Raw genomic sequence first — 19,782 nt, 5'->3', positions numbered from 1 at the left:
AACAAACAGACAGAGTTCATTAACCCTCTGACGGTTCACTCTCTGTGTGTAAATAATAAATCTCTATAAATCTATATAAAATCTCTGTAAATTTATATAAAATCTATATAAAATCTCTGTAAATCTATATAAAATCTATATTCATGTATATAAAATATCTGTAAATCTATATAAAATCTCTACAAATCAGAACAACTCCAACATGTCTTTGACCAGAATAACACAGTTAGAACGACAGAAATCAGAACATATAGTTGAATTTCTCTGATAATTATTATATGATTATTTTTAATTTTAATAAAACAGAACTTATGTATAAAAACTTCCCAAATATTACAAAAACAACACAAAATGACCAAAAGAACTACGTAAAATGACAAAATTTGTAATATTATTATTAATATTGTGATATATTGTCCATATTGTGAGTGTTGTCCTGTCTGCTCCTGCAGGGAGGCTCCCTGTTCTCCTCCTCGCTCCTCCAGACCTCCTCCTCCTCCCGCCGGCTGGCGCTCGCCCTCGCCGCTGACCTCGGCTGTCAGACCTCAGACGAGGAGCAGCTGGCCGCCTGCCTCAGAGCGGCGCCCGCCCAGCGCCTCAACGCCGCCCAGACCAGAGTACGCCTGACCTCTGACCCCTGATTATCACCATTATCACCTTTATCACCATTATCACCTTTATCAGCATTATCACCTTTATCACCTTTATCACCTTTATCACCATGATCACCATTATCACCTTTATCACCATTATCACCTTTATCACCTTTATCACCATTATCACCATTATCACCATTATCACCTTTATCACCTTTATCACCATGATCACCATTATCACCTTTATCACCATCATCATGTTTATCACCATTATCACCTTTATCACCTTTATCACCATGATCACCATGATCACCTTTATCACCATTATCACCTTTATCACCTTTATCACCATTATCACCTTTATCACCTTTATCACCATGATCACCATTATCACCTTTATCACCATTATCATCTTTATCACCATTATCACCATTATCACCATGATCACCTTTATCACCATTATCACCTTTATCACCAATATCACCTTTATCACCATCATCATGTTTATCACCATTATCACCTTTATCACCTTTATCATCATTATCACCTTTATCACCATTATCACCTTTATCACCATCATCATGTTTATCACCATTATCACCATTATCACCTTTATCACCATTATCACCTTTATCACCATTATCACCTTTATCATCATTATCACCTTTATCACCATCATCATGTTTATCACCATTATCACCATTATCACCTTTATCACCATTATCACCTTTATCACCTTTATCACCTTTATCATCATTATCACCTTTATCACCATTATCACCTTTATCACCATCATCATGTTTATCACCATTATCACCATTATCACCTTTATCACCATTATCACCTTTATCACCATCATCATGTTTATCACCTTTATAACATTATCACCATTATCACCTTTATCACATTATCACCATTATCACCTTTATCACCATTATCATGTTTATCACCATTATCACCATTATCACCTTTATCACAATTATCACCTTTATCACCATCATCACCTTTATCACCATCATCATGTTTATCACCTTTATCACATTATCACCATTATCACCTTTATCACCTTTATCACCATTATCACCTTTATCACCATTATCATGTTTATCACCATTATCACCATTATCACCTTTATCACCATTATCACCTTTATCACCATCATCATGTTTATCACCATTATCACCTTTATCACCTTTATCACCATTATCACCTTTATCACCATTATCACCTTTATCACCATTGTCACCTTTATCACCTTTATCACCATTATCACCATCATCATGTTTATCACCATTATCACCTTTATCACCTTTATCACCATTATCACCATTATCACCATTATCACCTTTATCACCATTATCACCATTATCACCTTTATCACCATTATCACCTTTATCATTAACAACTGAGAGAGAAAAGATCCACACCTGACCTGTGTGTGTGTGTGTGTGTGTGTGTGTGTGTTGCAGCTGTTGGCGGTCAGGGGACCGTTCCAGTCCTGGTCCCCGGTCCGTCCGTCCGTCCCCCAGTCCTCCCTCCTCGGTGTGGACCTCCTGCTGGGGACGTCGGAGCTCGACGGGCTGATCAGCCGATCCCGCAGGATAAAGGTTAGAGGTCACAAACTAGTCCTCAGAAACATCAATCACTCTCCTGGAGAAACCAAAAAAGACACTAAATGACCAAAATAGTTCTAAAAATGACCAAAAAAGAGACAAAATGAATGTGAACATGACCATAAAGATGTCTCCTTGTCCAGGACTTCGAGGCTCTGCAGGGCCGGGCTGACGGGAAGACGGCGTTCTACGAGGCTCTGAGTCGCTCGCTGGGCGGAGCTTCAGGCAGCGAGCTGCTGAAGGAGGCGGCGGCCTGGTTCTACTCTCTGGACCACAGAACCTCACCAGCCGGGTACAACCTGTTCTCCAGAGCCCTCAACAACGCCACCAGGTCACTGGAACACCTTATTATCCTCTCATCTCATTATGGTTTCTATATTCCTCCTCTCTGTGTTTCACTGCAACATATAAATCTATAATCTATAATCCAGCTGCTCCTTCAGAACAACTCAAACATGCAGAATGACACAGTTAGAATCACAGAAACATGTTTATTTTAAATTGGAACAAAATGGAATTTATATTTAAACACTTTTCAAATAAATGAAGATGTAACATCACCAAAAAGACATGAAATTTCCCAAAAAAGATTCAAAATCACTAAAAAACTACAGAAAATTGGCAAAAAACACAAAACATATTCTCAGTATTGTCATGTTTCCAGCCTCTCCTGTCCTCTCCTCTCAGCTCTGTGTAAACAGATTTCCAGTGAATATTTGTCTCATGACCGACAAAATTTCCGAAAATGACCCAAAAAGATACAAAATGACCAAACAATTACACCAAAAAGACATAAAATTACGCAAAAAAGGAACCCAAAAAAACCCAAAATTTACATAAAATTAACCAAAAAAAACAAAATTACCATAAAGAGACCAAAAAAGGCACCAAATAACCCAAAATGACTAAATAAGACGAGGAATGCCCAGTAAAAGAGGCAGAGTTCTTTCTGTGATCTGTTCAAGGACCGTAGGAAAGTAGAAACTCTGACGATAACGTCTGTTTTCACCCTTTCTCTCTATAATAAACGGAGGATCTTAAACAGTAAACTTGTGTTTGTGTGTTGCAGGGACCTGTTCATCGTCTGTCCCAGCCTCCAGATGGCGAGCCGCTGGGCCGACAGCGGCGCCAACGTCTTCCTGTACCACCAGCCGGCCGCCGGCTCCCCCAGCAGGTACCCCCCCCCCCCTCCTGCTGTGTCCTGATCAATCAGAGCCAATCAAAGGTATTGATTACTGAGCGTCTCCTCCTGTGTGCAGGGCCGAGCCGTCCGTCCCTCTGGACCTTCAGCTGGTGTTTGGGACGCCTCATCAGCCAATGAGCTCGCAGCGTTTCACCTCCTCTGACCGGCGCCTGTCCCTGGCCCTCATGACCTACGTCTCCAGCTTCATCAGGACCGGGTCAGACTCACGAGTTCACCTGTTGGATTAACTCTTATTACATTAACTCTTGGATTAGTGTTTGTTTAATTCTCTTCAGATTAACGCTCACGTTAAATTTACACTTTCAGACACTGAATAAAACTAAACTAAACTATATTTTCCTTTTTTTTTTCTCAGGAACCCGAACCCGTCTGAGGGGGGGGGAGCAGCTCTGCCCCGCTGGCAGCAGGTTCTGTCCTCTGAGGCCCCGCCCACTTACCTGGAGCTAAGCCCCGCCCTCCGACATCGTCAGGGGCTCAGTCAGAACGCCTGCTCCTTCTGGAGCCAGCTGGGGACCCGACTGAGCAGTCTGAGCGGTACCAAGACATCCTGCTGCACTCTGCTGCCCTCCTCACTCTGCTGCCCTCTTCACCCTGCTGCCCTCTTCACTCTGCTGCCCTCTTCACCCTGCTGCCCTCTTCTCTCTGCTGCACTCTTCTCTCTGCTGCCCTCTTCACTCTGCTGCCCTCTTCACCCTGCTGCCCTCTGCTGCCCTCTTCACTCTGCTGCCCTCTGCTGCCCTCTTCACTCTGCTGCCCTCTTCACTCTGCTGCCCTCTTCTCTCTGCTGCCCTCTTCACTCTGCTGCACTCTGGTGCCCTCTTCACTCTGCTGCCCTCTTCACTCTGCTGCACTCTTCACTCTGCTGCCCTCCTCACTCTGCTGCCCTCCTCACTCTGCTGCCCTCTTCACCCTGCTGCCCTCCTCACTCTGCTGCCCTCCTCACTCTGCTGCCCTCTTCACCCTGCTGCCCTCCTCACTCTGCTGCCCTCTTCACTCTGCTGCCCTCCTCACTCTGCTGCCCTCTTCACCCTGCTGCCCTCCTCACCCTGCTGCCCTCTTCACTCTGCTGCCCTCCTCACTCTGCTGCCCTCTTCACTCTGCTGCCCTCTTCACTCTGCTGCCGTCTTCACTCTGCTGCCCTCTTCACTCTGCTGCCCTCTTCACTCTGCTGCACTCTGCTGCCCTCTTCACTCTGCTGCCCTCTTCACCCTGCTGCCCTCTTCAACCTGCTACCCTCTTCACTCTGCTGCACTCTGCTGCCCTCTTCACTCTGCTGCCCTCTTCACCCTGCTGCCCTCTTCACTCTGCTGCCCTCTTCACTCTGCTGCCCTCTCCACTCTGCTGCCCTCTTCACTCTGCTGCCCTCTTCACTCTGCTGCACTCTGCTGCCCTCTGCTGCCCTCTTCACTCTGCTGCCCTCTGCTGCCCTCTTCACTCTGCTGCCGTCTTCACTCTGCTGCCCTCTTCACTCTGCTGCCCTCTTCACTCTGCTGCACTCTGCTGCCCTCTTCACTCTGCTGCCCTCTGCTGCGCTCTATTCTTCTCTACTAACTTTTTTTACATCATTTTGAACGACTTACTAAACTATGACTTTATGTTTACATAAAAAATATTTTTTATAATTATGTAAGAAAATTAAAGTGTTTCTGTGCATATAAACATTTTGACTGTCCTCCTTCCTCCAGGTGAGTCGGGGGCGGAGCCTCTCCAGCTCCATGTTGCTGCTCCATCCAGCCAATCACAGACCGAGAAAGACGCCTACAGCTAAACTGATGACATCATCATCATCATCATCATCATCATCATCATCATCATCATCATCATCATCACAGTTTCCTGCCTCCAGATTAATTTTGATCTCAAACAGTGAACCAATAAAATGACTGCTGTCCTAATCAATAAAGAGCATTGGAACTTCCTTTGAGTCTGTTGTGTCTGTGAGCTGCAGTTCCTCTAACAGCCACTAGGTGCTGCTGTCAGCAACTGTGGAGGGAACGAACAGGAGAAACTTCTGGAAGGGAACTCGTCCTCAACGGGTTCATCTCTCTACCTAAACCCTGTTGATACATGGAGTAGGGCGGCTTTTACAGAAATAATTAAAATAATAAAAAAAACACTATATCTTGAGATGTCCAAAATTAAAAAAAAAAAAAAAGTCATGTAGATTTTTGTCAAAATTGGTCAAATTTTAAAATGCCTAAAATTCTTCAAATGGGTCAGTTAAAGTCTGTTGATACATGTGATAGTATAGTTTGTCCAAAAATAGCACAAAAAAAACACAATTTTGAGGTATGCAAAATAAAAAGTCATACTATAGCATGTCGATTTTTGTCAAAAAATTGTCAAATTTTAAAATGCCTAAAAATGGGTCAAATGGGTCAATTATACTCTGCTGATACATGTGGTAGTAAAGTTTGTCCAAAAGTTGGGGGGAAACACCATATTCTAAGATGTCCAAAATTTGAAATTTTTCATAAAAAAGTCATAAAATGTTTAAATGCCCTGATACTCTCAGAATGGTCTTATTATAGTCTGTTGATACATGGAGTAGGGGGGCTTTTCCAGAAATAACACTATATTTTGAGATGTCCAAACATTGAAATTTGGAAAAAAAAAGTCATACTATAGCATGTTGATTTTTGTCAAAAATCACCAAATTTTAAAATGCTTAGAAATGTTCCAGATATACTCTATATACTATACTATATGCTTGTGGTATTGTCGCGTCCAAAAATAGTGAAAAAACACCATATTTTTAAATGTCCAAAAAGTCATACTGTTTCCCTGTTAAATTTTTTTTGTTTTATTTAATTGTTTTTCAAATCTTAATTTGATCATTTAAGCTTTTCATTACTGCAGATTTAGTTTTTTTTCACCTTTGAACAGCAGATTTTTATAGAAGGAGCAGTAAATAGAGTGAGTAAAAGTATCTGGACCTTTACAATATTTCCAAGTGATCTACACATGAATGCATCAATAATCATAATAAATAATAAACATCACTCTAAAACCTTCAACACTGAACCTCTACAGGAGTGAAGCTGTGAAAGGAGAACTTTCACTCATAACAAAGTCATTCTTCTCTGTGCTGCTGCTGGTTCTACTTGGGTTCTCCTTCCAGCAGCGACCACTGGGGGGCGCCAGAGGACAGAACACCAACAACACCAACAGGGTGGAAATAAATAAATAAATAAATACTGGAGAGTTTCAGATCAGAGGAACAGTTTAATAAATTAATCAACATGTTCGACTTTCTTCCATCAGACACAGTCGAAGGTTCCTGTTGGAGCTTTTAGGCCCAAAAACAAAGAACCCAAAAATAAAAACCAACATGCAGCCCAAATAAAACGTTCCTTTCTCTGGTGCTGAAACAAACTGAGAACCAAGAATAAAGAACACAGAACAAAGTACATACAGTCTTGGACCATGACCCTAGAACCACGAACTTAGAACCAACAATCCAGAACAAAGAATAAATAACTGAGAACAAAGAACAAATAATTAAGAACCAAGAACCAAGAACCCTAGAATAAAGAACCAAGAGCCAAAAACCAAGACTCTGGAATCTTGGACCGAGAACCTAGAACCAAGAACCCAGAACCCAGAACAAAGAATAAATAACCTAGAACAAAGAACAAATATCCAATAACCTAGAACCAAGAAACTAGAATCATGAACTTAGAACCAACAACCTAGAACCAAAAAACAAGAATAAATAACCCAGAACCCAGAACCAATAAACTAGAATCATCAACTTAGAACCAAACCATGCATGTCTTTTTTGGTAATTTTGTGTCTTTTTTTAGTCATTTTGTGTCTTTTTTAAAAATAATTTTGTGTCTTTTTTAAAAATAATTTTGTGTCTTTTTTTAGTCATTTTGTGTCTTTTTTTAGTCATTTTGTGTCTTTATTAAAAATAATTTTGTGTCTTTTTTAAAAATAATTTTGTGTCTTTTTTAAAAATAATTTTGTCTTTTTTTAGTCATTTTGTGTCTTTTTTAAAAGTAATTTTGTGTCTTTTTTTAGTCATTTTGTGTCTTTTTTAAAAATAATTTTGTGTCTTTTTTTAGTCATTTTGTGTCTTTTTTGGTAATGTTGATCCTGCCTCCAGCGGCCCCCCCCAGGTAATTTGAGTTTGAGACCCCTGACCTAGAACCATGAACTTAGAACCAACAACCCAGAACAAAGAATAAATAACCTAAAAAGAAAAGAAAAGAACAAATAACCAAGAACCAAGACCCTAGAACCATGAATGTAGGACTAAGAGCCAAAAACAACAGAACAGAAAAGTGTTTAAATGAGAAATGAATTAGAAACATGAAACAGTTCAAACTGTGACCACAGAGAGGAGCTCCGGTTCTACCGGCCTGCTGGGACTCCTCCTCCTCCTCCCCCTCCTCCTCCTCCTCCTCCTCCTCCTCCTCCTCCTCCCCCTCCTCCTCCTCCTCCTCCTCCTCCTCCTCCTCCTCCTCCTCCTCCTGCTCCACCTGTGCAGGTATAAAGGACTCTTTCTCTGATGGAAACAGACTCCGGCTCCGTTCACACTGAGATCTTTGTCACATTCGTCTGATTTCCTGTTGAGATGAAGTCGCTGCTGCTCGCCGCTCTGCTCGCCGTGAGCCTCGCCGCCTCAGGTCAGAGAACACTTTCATACTTTATATTTAAAGTTTCAGTCTCTGGAACCCAAAGGGAGGAACTAAAACTGATGGAACACTTTAACACAGATTAGAGAGATCAGTTTAATATGTTCTTCTTTTCATTCTTTATTATTAAAATCTATCTGCAGATGAATGAACAGATTCAGATCCGTCAGTTTTTAGATGATGAAGAGTTTGAATACAAAAAGTTTATGATACAATCTGCATTTAAGCTTCAGATTTAGGGTTCATAATAGTACTTAATAAAAAGGGTTTTTGAAGAACAGGACCGAGGTGACGTGTATGAAAAGGAACCGCGTCATGACGGTGAGAACACAAGTTTCATATGGTTCTGTTGTTTCCTTCTCGAGTTTCTCATGTTTTCAAATCCAAACGTCACATTTTGTTTGTTTTAAAAAGTTATTTTCCCAACGAGGCGTTCTAAAACCTGAAGCAGGTTCCTGTGTTACGTACACTTCATAAATAGTTTCTTCCACAGCGAGGATCATTCTGATTATATTATTTATTATATTATTACACAATAAAATGATTGGAGCTTTTATTAGCTTTGTATTTTATGCTCAAGAACTCAAGAACTTCGTTTAGCACCTGAAAATCTGCAAAAACCAGAACTTTAGAGTCTCGATCCACTTTTTTTGGGATAAATATTATAATTACATACACAGAACCTAGAGCCTAGAACGAAGGCCCACATATCAAAAACCAAGAACCTAGAACCTAGAGCCAAGGCCCAAAAACCTAGAACCAAGAACCTAGAACCTAGAACGAATGCCCAAAAACCTAGAACCAAGAACCTAGAACCTAGAACGAATGCCCAAAAACCTAGAACCAAGAACCTAGAGCGAAGGCCCAAAAACCTAGAACCAAGAACCTAGAGCGAAGGCCCAAAAACCTAGAACCAAGAACCTAGAACAAATGCCCAAAAACCTAGAACCAAGAACCTAGAGCGAAGGCCCAAAAACCTAGAACCAAGAACCTAGAACAAATGCCCAAAAACCTAGAACCAAGAACCTAGAGCGAAGGCCCAAAAACCAAGAACCTAGAACCAAGAACCTATAAAAAAGGCCCAAGAACCTAGAACCAAGAACCTAGAACTAAGGCCCAAAAAACAAGAACCAAGAACCTAGAGCCTAGAACAAATGCCCAAAAACCTAGAACCAAGAACCTAGAACTAAAGCCCAAAAAACAAGAACCAAGAACCTAGAACCTAGAGCGAAGGCCCAAAAACCTAGAACCAAGAACCAAGAACCAAGAACCAAAAACCAATAACCTAGAACAAAGGCCCCAAAACCTAGAACCAAGAACCTAAAATGAATGTCCAAAAACCAATAACCTAGAATAAAGAACCTAGAACCCGAGACCCAGGAATCAGGGTACCTGCCACAGCTGGTAGAAGTAAAGCGGTTCAATTTTCTTCTTCTTCTTCTTTTCCTCCAGTGTCGACCACCACTGTTCCTCCGACTGCCACGCCCCCCACTGAAAACATCACAACACCTAGCCCCGCCCCCAGAGAAGAAGCCACGCCCTCAGACAACACAACGTCACCTAACTCCACCCTCCAATCTGAAGCCACGCCCACAACCGACAATGCAACAACACATAGCTCCGCCCCCAACACGTCAGCATCGCCTGCACCCAACGTGACCACAACAGCCGATACCAACAGCACCGGGTCTGACCCCGGTCCCACTGGTCCCACTGGTCCCGCTGGTTCCACTGGTCCCACTGGTTCCACTGGTCCCACCACAGCGGCAAACCAGACCAACGGCACGACCGCTGACACCAACACAACGGCGCCCCACGCTACCATGACAACCTCCTCTGCGAACAGCACCGTACACCAGAACAGTTCTTCTGGAACCACGATGCCGCCAAATACCGTTTCCACCGGCAACAGCACGCACGCCACTTCCACCGTTTCCACCGGCAACAGCACGCACGCCACTTCCACCGTTTCCACCGGCAACACCACGCACGCCACTTCCACCGTTTCCACCGGCAACAGCACGCACGCCACTTCCACCGTGACGACGTCTAACGACACCTCGCCAACAGGAAACGAAACGACAGCCAACAGCTCGCCGGCTTCTGTTTCCTCGACTAAACCAATCACGTCACAGAACACGGACACGACCACGACCGACGCCGCCGTGGCGGCCGGCGGCGTGCCGGGATGGGGGATTGCTCTGCTGGTTCTCGCTGCTCTGGTTCTACTGCTTCTACTCCTGCTGCTCATCGCTCTGGTGAGTCTCACACACAAGAACCTAGAGTAGAACCTAGAACCAAAAACCAAGAATAAATAACCAAGAACTTAGAACCAAGAACCTAAAACCTAGAACCTAAAACTAAGAACCTAGAGTAAAGAACCTACGACCAAAAACCAAGAATAAATAACCAAGAACCGAGAACCAAGAATAAATAACCTACAACCTAGAACCAAGAACCTAGCACCATGAACCTAGAATAAAGAACCCAGAAAGAAGAATCTAGAATAAAGAACCAAGAGCAAAAAAACAAGAATCTAGAATTTTGGATCAAGAACATAGAACCATGAACATAGAACCAATAACCCAAAACAAAGAACAAATAACCCAGAATCAAAACTCAAGAACCTAGAATAAATAACCTAGAACCAAAAACCAAGAATAAAGAACCAAAAAACCCAGAACCCAGAACCCAGAACCCAGAACCAAGAACCAAGAATTTAGCACCATGAACCTAGAATAAAGAACCATGAAGTTACAACAATTAACACAGAATAAAGAACCTACACCCAAAAACAAGAATCTAGAATCTTTGACCAAGACCCTAGAACCATGAACTTACAACCAAGAACCAAGAACCAAAAACAACAGAGCAGAAAAGTGTTTCAGGGAGAACACATGAAGTTTGTAGTTTGCTGAAATAGAAACATTGAAACAGTTTCTCCTGCTGACACAGAGCCGAGGGGAGAGGACAGGTCAGTGTTCTGACAGAGCTGCAGGACTCAGAGAGGTTCTATATAGATTAATTTATATTCTTTATATTACAGTGAGTCAAACGTGAGGCGGAACAAAGAACCAGCTGGTTGAGAGTCTGAAGGAGACTCGTCTTCCTCTCCACGACTAGAAAAACTAGTTTCACTTTATTTAAGTTAATAACTGAGTCAATAAAAAATGCAGATTTTTAAACATTCACAGGAGAAAATAAAGAGTAGAACCAGTTCACAGACAGACAGGCAGTGATGTGTGTGTGTAGTTGGTGTGGTGGTGCTGTAATGATGTGTGTGTGTGTGTGTGTGTGTGTGTGTGTGTGTAGTTGGTGTGGTGGTGCTGTAGGGGGACCAGTGATCTGAGCTCCTACGACCACCTGAACCACCGAGACGACATCCCTCTGTACACCACGCACGGACGCTTCGACTGGCCCAACAGGAAGAGCACACACGTGAGTCACACCTATATATATATACATATATATATATATATATATATATATATATATATATGTATATATTATATTATATATATTATATATGTTTGGACAAATATAATGAAAACAACAAAAATAGTTGATAAGAGTTTAATTTAAAAGATGTAAAATGACCAAAAAAGACACAAATTGACCATAAAAAGACACAAAACAACCAATAAAAAGACACAAAATGACCCAAAGACACGTATACTGACAATAAAAAGACACAATTGATAATGATTTTGGTTGTTATCAATAAAACCATGTTAAATGTCAGATATCAGCTCTAAAATTAAACTCTTATCAGATATTTTTGTTCTTATCATTATATTTGTCCAAACAAATGAACCTTTCAATTTCATGAATGGCATACCATAATATACATATATATACATATATATAGAGAGAGAGAGACATATGTATATTTATGTGTGTGTGTGTGTGTGTGTGTGTGTGTGTGTGTGTGTGTGTGTTTCCATGTGAGAAACAGTCAGTAAACAATCATCAGGTCTGATCTGATTTACTGACGTATGAAGAGTTTGTACATTAACAAAGCTGAAGTGAATTCCTATTTTTAAGTGATTAAACACTTAAACACACACACACACACACACACACACACACACACACACACACACATACACACACCTTTCTTTGTCTATGTCGTTATAGTGACAATCAGTCAGAAAGGTGTTGCCGTTATTTCTCTCCGTTCACTGTGTAAATGTTGACTGTGACTCATAAAACACAAATAACTGAAAAACTGTTAGCAGACACACACCCACTGATGTTTCACACACACACACACACACACACCCACACCCACACCCACACACACCCATTCATTAAAGTGTTATTGTGCTGAAGTGTTGGTGAGTTAAACTGCTTCATCCTGCTGCCATCAGAGGCTCACACACACTCTGCCCTGTGTGTGTGTGTGTGTGTGTGTGTGAGGTTTAGCTGAGGACATAAAGTCTGTGATGTGTTTATTTAATCATATGAAACTGATGCTGTGTAATGACAATAACAAGTAATGACAATAACAAGTAATGACAATAACAACAACAACAACTAGAACATTTCTGAAGAAATTTTGAGTGTTCTTGACTCTGGTTGGTAGCCTAGCAACCAGGGCCAGGTGGCAGCAACCAATCAGAGCAGAGCAATCAGCTGAAATCAGCTGCTGCTGTGACATTTGATGCCACTGAGAGAGAAAAACAGCTGAAAGTATTTTAGTCCAAACTGTAGCTGCTATCAGTGATCCCACTTCACTCTGAGCATCCTCAGTTCTTCACTCTGAGCATCCTCAGTTCTTCACTTTGAGCATCCTCAGTTCTTCACTTTGAGCATCCTCAGTTCTTCACTCTGAGCATCCTCAGTTCTTCACTCTGAGCATCCTCAGTTCTTCACTCTGAGCATCCTCAGTTCTTCACTTTGAGCATCCTCAGTTCTTCACTTTGAGCATCCTCAGTTCTTCACTTTGAGCATCCTCACTTCTTCCTCAACGTCTACATGTGTGTTTTTTAGAGCGATCAGAAGAAACTGGTAGCTCTGCTTTAAAAAACAAACAATGTGGTCTAATAATTTTTTCCATGATTGTATAAATTATTTCTCTATCTGCGGCCTCGAGCGCAGATCCCAAATTTATTTTTTGACAAATTTTTCTCTCCCTCTCCACTCTAGAGATGATGTCATCACTCCAGACTCTCCATAGGGTTACATTGGGGGGATTTTTGACGTGTTTTTGCTGAATAATTTGAAAACCGTTTGGTGAAACGCTTAGAAAAGTCACAGCACACTGGTCATGGCCGAGCCGGTCGGTTTGATACCTTTTTAGTGTTTGTGACCAAAACTCTGGAGGAGTAGTCGACCGGAAAACACAGAAGAATAATAGAATATAGTGGCTCTAACAAACACACTCAACAATAATAATAATAATAATAATAATGATTGTGTCTTGTGCAGGAGGACGGGGACAGACCCATGAAGACCCGTACGGGGACGTACACGGTGAACCAGTAGAGACGGAGACGTTTCCTCTTATTTATTGTCTGTGAAGCACTAAAACACCAAACAAACACTGAACAATGTTTATCATTCACTTCTCTTGTTTTTATATCATCATATTGTTATTTCATATCTTCTCTAAACTTTGTCGCTTCAAGTTTCAATTTGTAAAAAATAAAATGTTGTTTAAGTTCATGAAGACATTAAAGTTGTTTGAATATTTTCATGTTTTTATGTTTCCTTTGTTAAACATTAAAATTATACATATTTTTTATATATATTATATTAAAATAATTTGACCAGATTTAAATCATTATTATTGTTTAAATCACACAGATTTTTATGATTATTATAACAGTAATTATGTGTTTTTCCCCATTTTAATGTGTATTAAATAACTGTCACTAGTACTAATAATCATATTTTTATTAAAAAACATATTTAAAAAACAAATCCTTAATAAACTAAAATATTGTATGAATGTTCCTATATTTTTTATACTTTCTTCAATATTGGAATCATTATGAAATTTTTAATAACGGTAATAATTTATTTTTTAAAATATATTCATGTGTTTTATATTTTCAGGTGTCATTATTAAATCTGCAATCGATATTAAATATTAATTTCATTCATGAAGCATTTTTGTATCTAATGTTTATTTTTTACATTTCAAACACTAAAAATGTAATTTAATGATTTCATTGTAATATCTTCCAATATCAATATGAGTTGTGATGTTACTGTGACTGTAATTATTATTATTAAATATATTATTATTAAATATATTATTATTAAAATGCTCTGGATAAAAGCACAATATCACTGCAGTCCACTTATTATTATCATTATTAGTATTATTATTATCATTATTAATAATAATAATAATAATAATAATATTATTATTATTATTATTATTAATGTTGTTGACTAGAAATAATAAAAAACAATTATAATGTATTTAAAAATATTTAAAAAAAATAAATATAATGTCTAAATTTGTCTAAATTATATTTCCTTATATTTCACTTTATAATAATAATTATATCAGGTAAAAACAATATGTTTGATATAAAACTGTTCGATAATTATTTTGTGTTTAATATCAAAGTGTGAGAATGTTTTAAATGCCACTGATATTATTAATAATAATAATTATTATTATTATTATTATTATGATGATGATAGTAATAATATTAATAGTAATAATAATAATAATAATAATAATAAGGATTTCTGGAGAATCTTTGAAAACTTTTTTGACACAAAAAATAATATAATAGTATTAAATAATATATTATATATATAGTATTATATATATATATATATATATATATATATATATATATATATATATATATATATATATATATATATATATATAATTTTTTTTCCTTCTTTTAAAGTTGTTGCAATATTATTTTCTCTGCTGTTAGATTTGGAATTATTTGAAATATGTATATATATTTATAAATAATATAATAGAGCGCACACACACACATGTGTGTGCTGTATTTATGTATCTTTATGTATATTTTTATTACAAAATTATTAGTATTGTTAGTAGGATATTGCATTTTTTTCAATAATATTTCATTGGAAGGATGAAATACAATGAAAATGCAAATAATTGTTGCTAATAAATAAATATTAAAGAAAATACCAATAATAATAATATTATATAAACAACTAGAAAGAGAGGTTTAGAGCAGTGTGACTAGATAATATCTGTTGTAATAATATAAGAGGTTATTATTGAGAGGAGTTATTGTCAGCAGCAGCTTTATTAATGTCATCATGTTCATGTTTCACTGTCCCACTTTGTTCCTCTTTGTGTCTGAAGGAGGAACAGAAACACGAGACACAACATTCTTCCTCTTTACACCACCTCACCTGCTGCTGTCTGTCTGTCTGCACAGAGACACAGACAGACAGACAGACACACAGAGAGACAGACAGACACAGAGAGACAGGCAGACAGACAGACACTTTAGGACACTTCAATTCAAAAATCCATCCATGTCGAAACTTCTGACATTTAGTAGATTTGTGTGTTTTGTGTGTCAGCTCTTGTGTTGCTGCTGATCTTTTTTTGGTCATTTATGTCTTTTTAGTTAAATTTATGCCTTTTTTTTGGTAATTTTTGTCTTTTTTGGGGGTAATTTTGTGTCTTTTTTTTGTAATTTAAGTCTTTTTGGGGGTAATTATGTGTCTTTTTTGCTATTGTATGTCTCTTTTGGGGTAAATTTACGTGCAACATGACCTCGTCATGAATATTTCACTCTGAAAACATCATTTTCTTTCAACTAATCGTCTCAAACATGTTTCTGAAGTCCGTTCTCAGGCTCAGTCCTGTCCCAGAAGTTGTTGCAGCATTTTTTGGTTTGATACCATTTGTGCCACAGATTTGGTGCTAAATTTAACCATTTATTACCACTTGAGAAGAACAAAGAATGGTCCTAAATCCCTCCAGAATCCCTCATTCAGACTCCAGGAGAGAAAAATCCTGCTGGGATTTAGTTTCAGAAACTTCTGACATTTAGTAGAATTGTGTATTTTGTGCGATTGTGTGTCAGCTCTTGTGTTGTGAGTCTAGTGTGTCAGCATCCATCTCAGCTTTACACTCAGACCCTATTTATGCAGCTCACACACTGTTTAGACCCCAGGATGCACAAAGACCAACATATAATCTGTGAATTTGGGCAAAAATATCACCTTTGCATGAGAAAACTGCAGGTTTCTGCCTCAAATTACATGTTACCAACATATAGATGGAGGGATGGATGGATGGAGGGATGGAGGGATGGATGGGTGGAGGGATGGAGGGATGGATGGGTGGAGGGATGGATGGGTGGAGGGAGGGATGGATGGGTGGGTGGAGGGAGGGATGGATGGATGGATGGATGGATGGATGGATGGATGGATGGATGGATGGAGGGAGGGATGGAGGGATGGATGGATGGGTGGAGGGATGGATGGATGGGTGGAGGGAGGGATGGAGGGATGGATGGATGGATGATGGAGGGATATATGGATGGATGGATGGATGGATGGATGGAGGGAGGGATGGATGGATGGATGGGTGGGTGGATGGATGGATGGATGGGTGGGTGGAGGGAGGGATGGAGGGATGGATGGATGGATGGATGGATGGATGGATGGATGGATGGGTGGGTGGGTGGAGGGAGGGAGGGATGGAGGGATGGATGGATGGATGGATGGGTGGATGGATGGATGGATGGATGGATGATGGATGATGGATGATGGATGAGGGAGGGAGGGATGGAGGGATAGATAGATAGATAGATAGATAGATAGATAGATAGATAGATAGATAGATAGATAGATAGATAGATAGATAGATAGATAGATAGATAGAATCTCTAAATAAACATAAAAACACACAAGTTATAAATAAATGCATTAGATATATAGACATATGATACTGCTGATATTGTTATGGTGAACCGTCATAAACCTCGTGTGTTGTTTAAAGTAATTAACTCTGCTCTTAATGCACTACCTACTGGATGTGATGCCTCTCCTGCTCTGTGTGAGAACTTTCTTCAGTACTTCACTAATAAGGTTGCCTCTACCAGAGCACTTATTTCACCTCCTGCTTCTGATCCTTCAGTGTTTGTACCCTGCTCTGCTGTTTTTGACACCTTTGAGCCTGTGACCTTGCCTTTTGTGCAGGAGATTGTGTGTCATTTGAAGCCCTCGGGTTCGCCGGGTGACACTGTCCCGCCCCGATTGTTTAAGGAGGTTTTTCCCACTGTTGGCCCATCCTGTCTCACAGTAATTAATAGCAGTCTGTCCTCTGGAGTAGTCCCTTTAAATTTCAAACATGCTGCGGTGCAGCCTCTGTTAAAAAAACCTGGGCTGGATCCTACTGTCTTGGCAAATTTCAGACCCATCTCTAAACTGCCTTTCATCTCCAAAATTCTAGAGAAGATAGTTTGTTCACAGATCATGGACTTTTTAAATGCAAAAAATATTCTTGAGATCTTCCAATCCGGTTTTAAAACATTGCACAGCACAGAATCAGCGCTTTTAAGAGTTTTTAATGACATCTTTTTAGCTACTGACTCTGGTCATTGTGTTGTCCTGGTGCTTTTAGATTTGTCTGCTGCTTTTGATACAGTGGACCATGAAATCCTGTTGGCTCGTTTGGAGCAGTGGGTGGGCATCAGTGGCACAGCACTGGAATGGTTCAGGTCCTACCTGTCACATCGGACTTTCTGTGTCAGCCTTGGTGACTCTGTGTCCTCCACTGCTCCTCTCTCATGTGGGGTCCCGCAGGGCTCTGTGCTTGGCCCGCTTCTTTTTTCTCTGTATCTACTGCCACTTGGGTCCATCCTCAGAAAACACGGAATTTCTTTTCATTGTTATGCAGATGACAGTCAAATCTATGTCCCCCTCAAAAAAGATGACTCTTTCTGTATTGACCCACTCATAAGGTGCCTACATGACATCAAAGCCTGGATGGCCTCAAACTTCCTGAGTTTTAATGAAAAAAAGACCGAAGTCATGGTCTTTGGTGGCTCTTCTGCAAAACCCCCCCTGGTTGATCTGGGTTCTTTGGCACAATATCATAAGCCAATTGTGAGTAACCTGGGGGTTAAAGTGGACACTGATCTTAAATTTGACAGCCAGATCAAAGCTGTGGTGAAGTCCAGTTTCTTCCAGCTACGGCAGCTGGCAAAAATAAAAACACTCCTGCAAGCACGGCACTTTGAGACAGTAATCCATGCCTTCGTGACCACTCGGCTGGATTACTGTAACGCACTTTATATGGGGGTTAGTGGGTCCTCCATTGCCCGCCTTCAACTGGTACAAAATGCTGCTGCACGTCTTTTAACTGGCACAAGAAAGTATGAGCACATTTCACCTGTTTTAGCTTCACTGCACTGGCTGCCCGTTCATTTTAGGATTCATTTTAAAATTATTTTATTTGCTTTTAAAGCTTTAAATGGTCTTGCTCCTCCTTACCTCTCTGAGCTGCTGCACCCCTACTCTCCTACCCGCTCTCTCAGGTCAGCTGACCAGCTTCTCCTGAGAGTGCCAAGAGCTAGGCTGAAGCTCAGAGGGGAACGAGCTTTTGCCATCGCAGCTCCAAAACTGTGGAATGAATTGCCGCTGCACATCAGACAGGCCTCCTCACTGTCTCATTTTAAATCTCTTCTTAAAACCCACCTCTTCTCGTTGGCTTTTAACACCACGTAGAGTGTTGATTTTATGTTGATTTTATGATTTTATGATTTTTTGTTTTTATTGTATTCATGCATATTTTATTTTGTGCGGGCAGTACATTTTACATTTTATTTTATTTATTTTTATCCCATTTTTAATTTATTGCATCTTACTGATCTATTGTTTACTACATCTCTTTGTATTGTGTTATGTATTTATTGTTTGTGCAGCACTTTGGAAACCTTGTGTTTGCTAAAATTGTGCTATATAAATAAAGTGGATTGGATTGGATTGGATTACTAATATTTCCATAATGTGCTTACTATCATTACATATTTCATAGTTGTGTGATATATTAGAAGAGAATAAATATTTATAATTCAGCTTCCAGATCAATAAATCATGAATCAGCAGGTTCAGTATTTGATTATCTGACTGATTAAAAATAATGTTCATAACTTGTTATAAAAAGAAAAAAATTTAAAATGTAAAATAAAATGTTTTAAATAATTGATGTCATGTCAAACTGTTGTATTTATATGAACGTCTTCCAATGGACATAAAACAGTTTGAACCTAATTTATTTTGAAAAAGAGAATTTTCCTCATTGAAGCTGATCAGTGAGACTTAAGAACACAATATTAATATATTTTGTGTATTATAATATATACATCTTATTCATCATTCATAAATTGATTGAGATGGTTAGTGGTGGAGTAATTTTATCAATAATAATAATAATATAATGATAATAAAAAATAATATATTAATATAATAATAACAATTGTGATAATAATAATAATAATAATATAATGATAATAAAATAAAAATTTAATATTATAATAACAATAATGATAATAATGAAAATAATAATATAATAATAATAATAATAATAACATAATAATAATATTAAAAATATAATAATAATAAAATCATTATAATTGTAATAATAACAATAATAATAATAATAAAATAATAATAATATATGTATAGTATAAACAATGTACTGGTATTTCTTAGTTTAGAGTCTCTGGACAATGAAAAAGGAAGCTAACAGGTTA

At 39.0% G+C, this 19,782-nt stretch overlaps 2 protein-coding genes across 2 annotated transcripts in view; both read left to right on the top strand.

Moving 5' to 3' along the window:
* tg (thyroglobulin) overlaps positions 1-5,200 on the top strand; it is a 28,228-nt gene extending 23,028 nt beyond the window's left edge. Inside the window, exons 43-49 of the mRNA XM_059339935.1 lie at positions 453-617; positions 2,066-2,203; positions 2,353-2,540; positions 3,279-3,383; positions 3,469-3,609; positions 3,769-3,947; positions 5,099-5,200. Of these exons, the coding sequence (XP_059195918.1) occupies positions 453-617; positions 2,066-2,203; positions 2,353-2,540; positions 3,279-3,383; positions 3,469-3,609; positions 3,769-3,947; positions 5,099-5,181 (999 nt within the window). The 3' untranslated portion in view covers positions 5,182-5,200. The remainder of the gene's footprint in view (positions 1-452; positions 618-2,065; positions 2,204-2,352; positions 2,541-3,278; positions 3,384-3,468; positions 3,610-3,768; positions 3,948-5,098) is intronic.
* Positions 5,201-7,995: 2,795 nt separating this feature from the next.
* Positions 7,996-13,707, top strand: LOC131976124 (mucin-2). Its single transcript, XM_059339040.1, has 4 exons — positions 7,996-8,047; positions 9,509-10,314; positions 11,369-11,494; positions 13,487-13,707. The coding sequence occupies exons 1-4, from the start codon at positions 7,996-7,998 to the stop codon at positions 13,541-13,543; spliced, it is 1,041 nt and encodes a 346-aa protein (XP_059195023.1). The 3' UTR covers positions 13,544-13,707.
* Positions 13,708-19,782: the final 6,075 nt, after the last annotated feature.

The sequence above is a fragment of the Centropristis striata genome, chromosome 8, assembly GCF_030273125.1.
Source record: "Centropristis striata isolate RG_2023a ecotype Rhode Island chromosome 8, C.striata_1.0, whole genome shotgun sequence".
NCBI lineage: Eukaryota > Metazoa > Chordata > Actinopteri > Perciformes > Serranidae > Centropristis > Centropristis striata.
This window is presented reverse-complemented; position numbering and strand designations above follow the sequence as displayed.

Bases quoted from the DNA above. Each gene is read 5' to 3' on its own strand.
- LOC131976124 (XM_059339040.1), top strand. From the start codon at position 7,996: ATGAAGTCGCTGCTGCTCGCCGCTCTGCTCGCCGTGAGCCTCGCCGCC. The intron at 8,048-9,508 runs GTCAGAGAACAC...CTTTTCCTCCAG, and splicing joins CGTGAGCCTCGCCGCCTCAG to TGTCGACCACCACTGTTCCT. The intron at 11,495-13,486 runs GTGAGTCACACC...TGTCTTGTGCAG, and splicing joins CCAACAGGAAGAGCACACAC to GAGGACGGGGACAGACCCAT.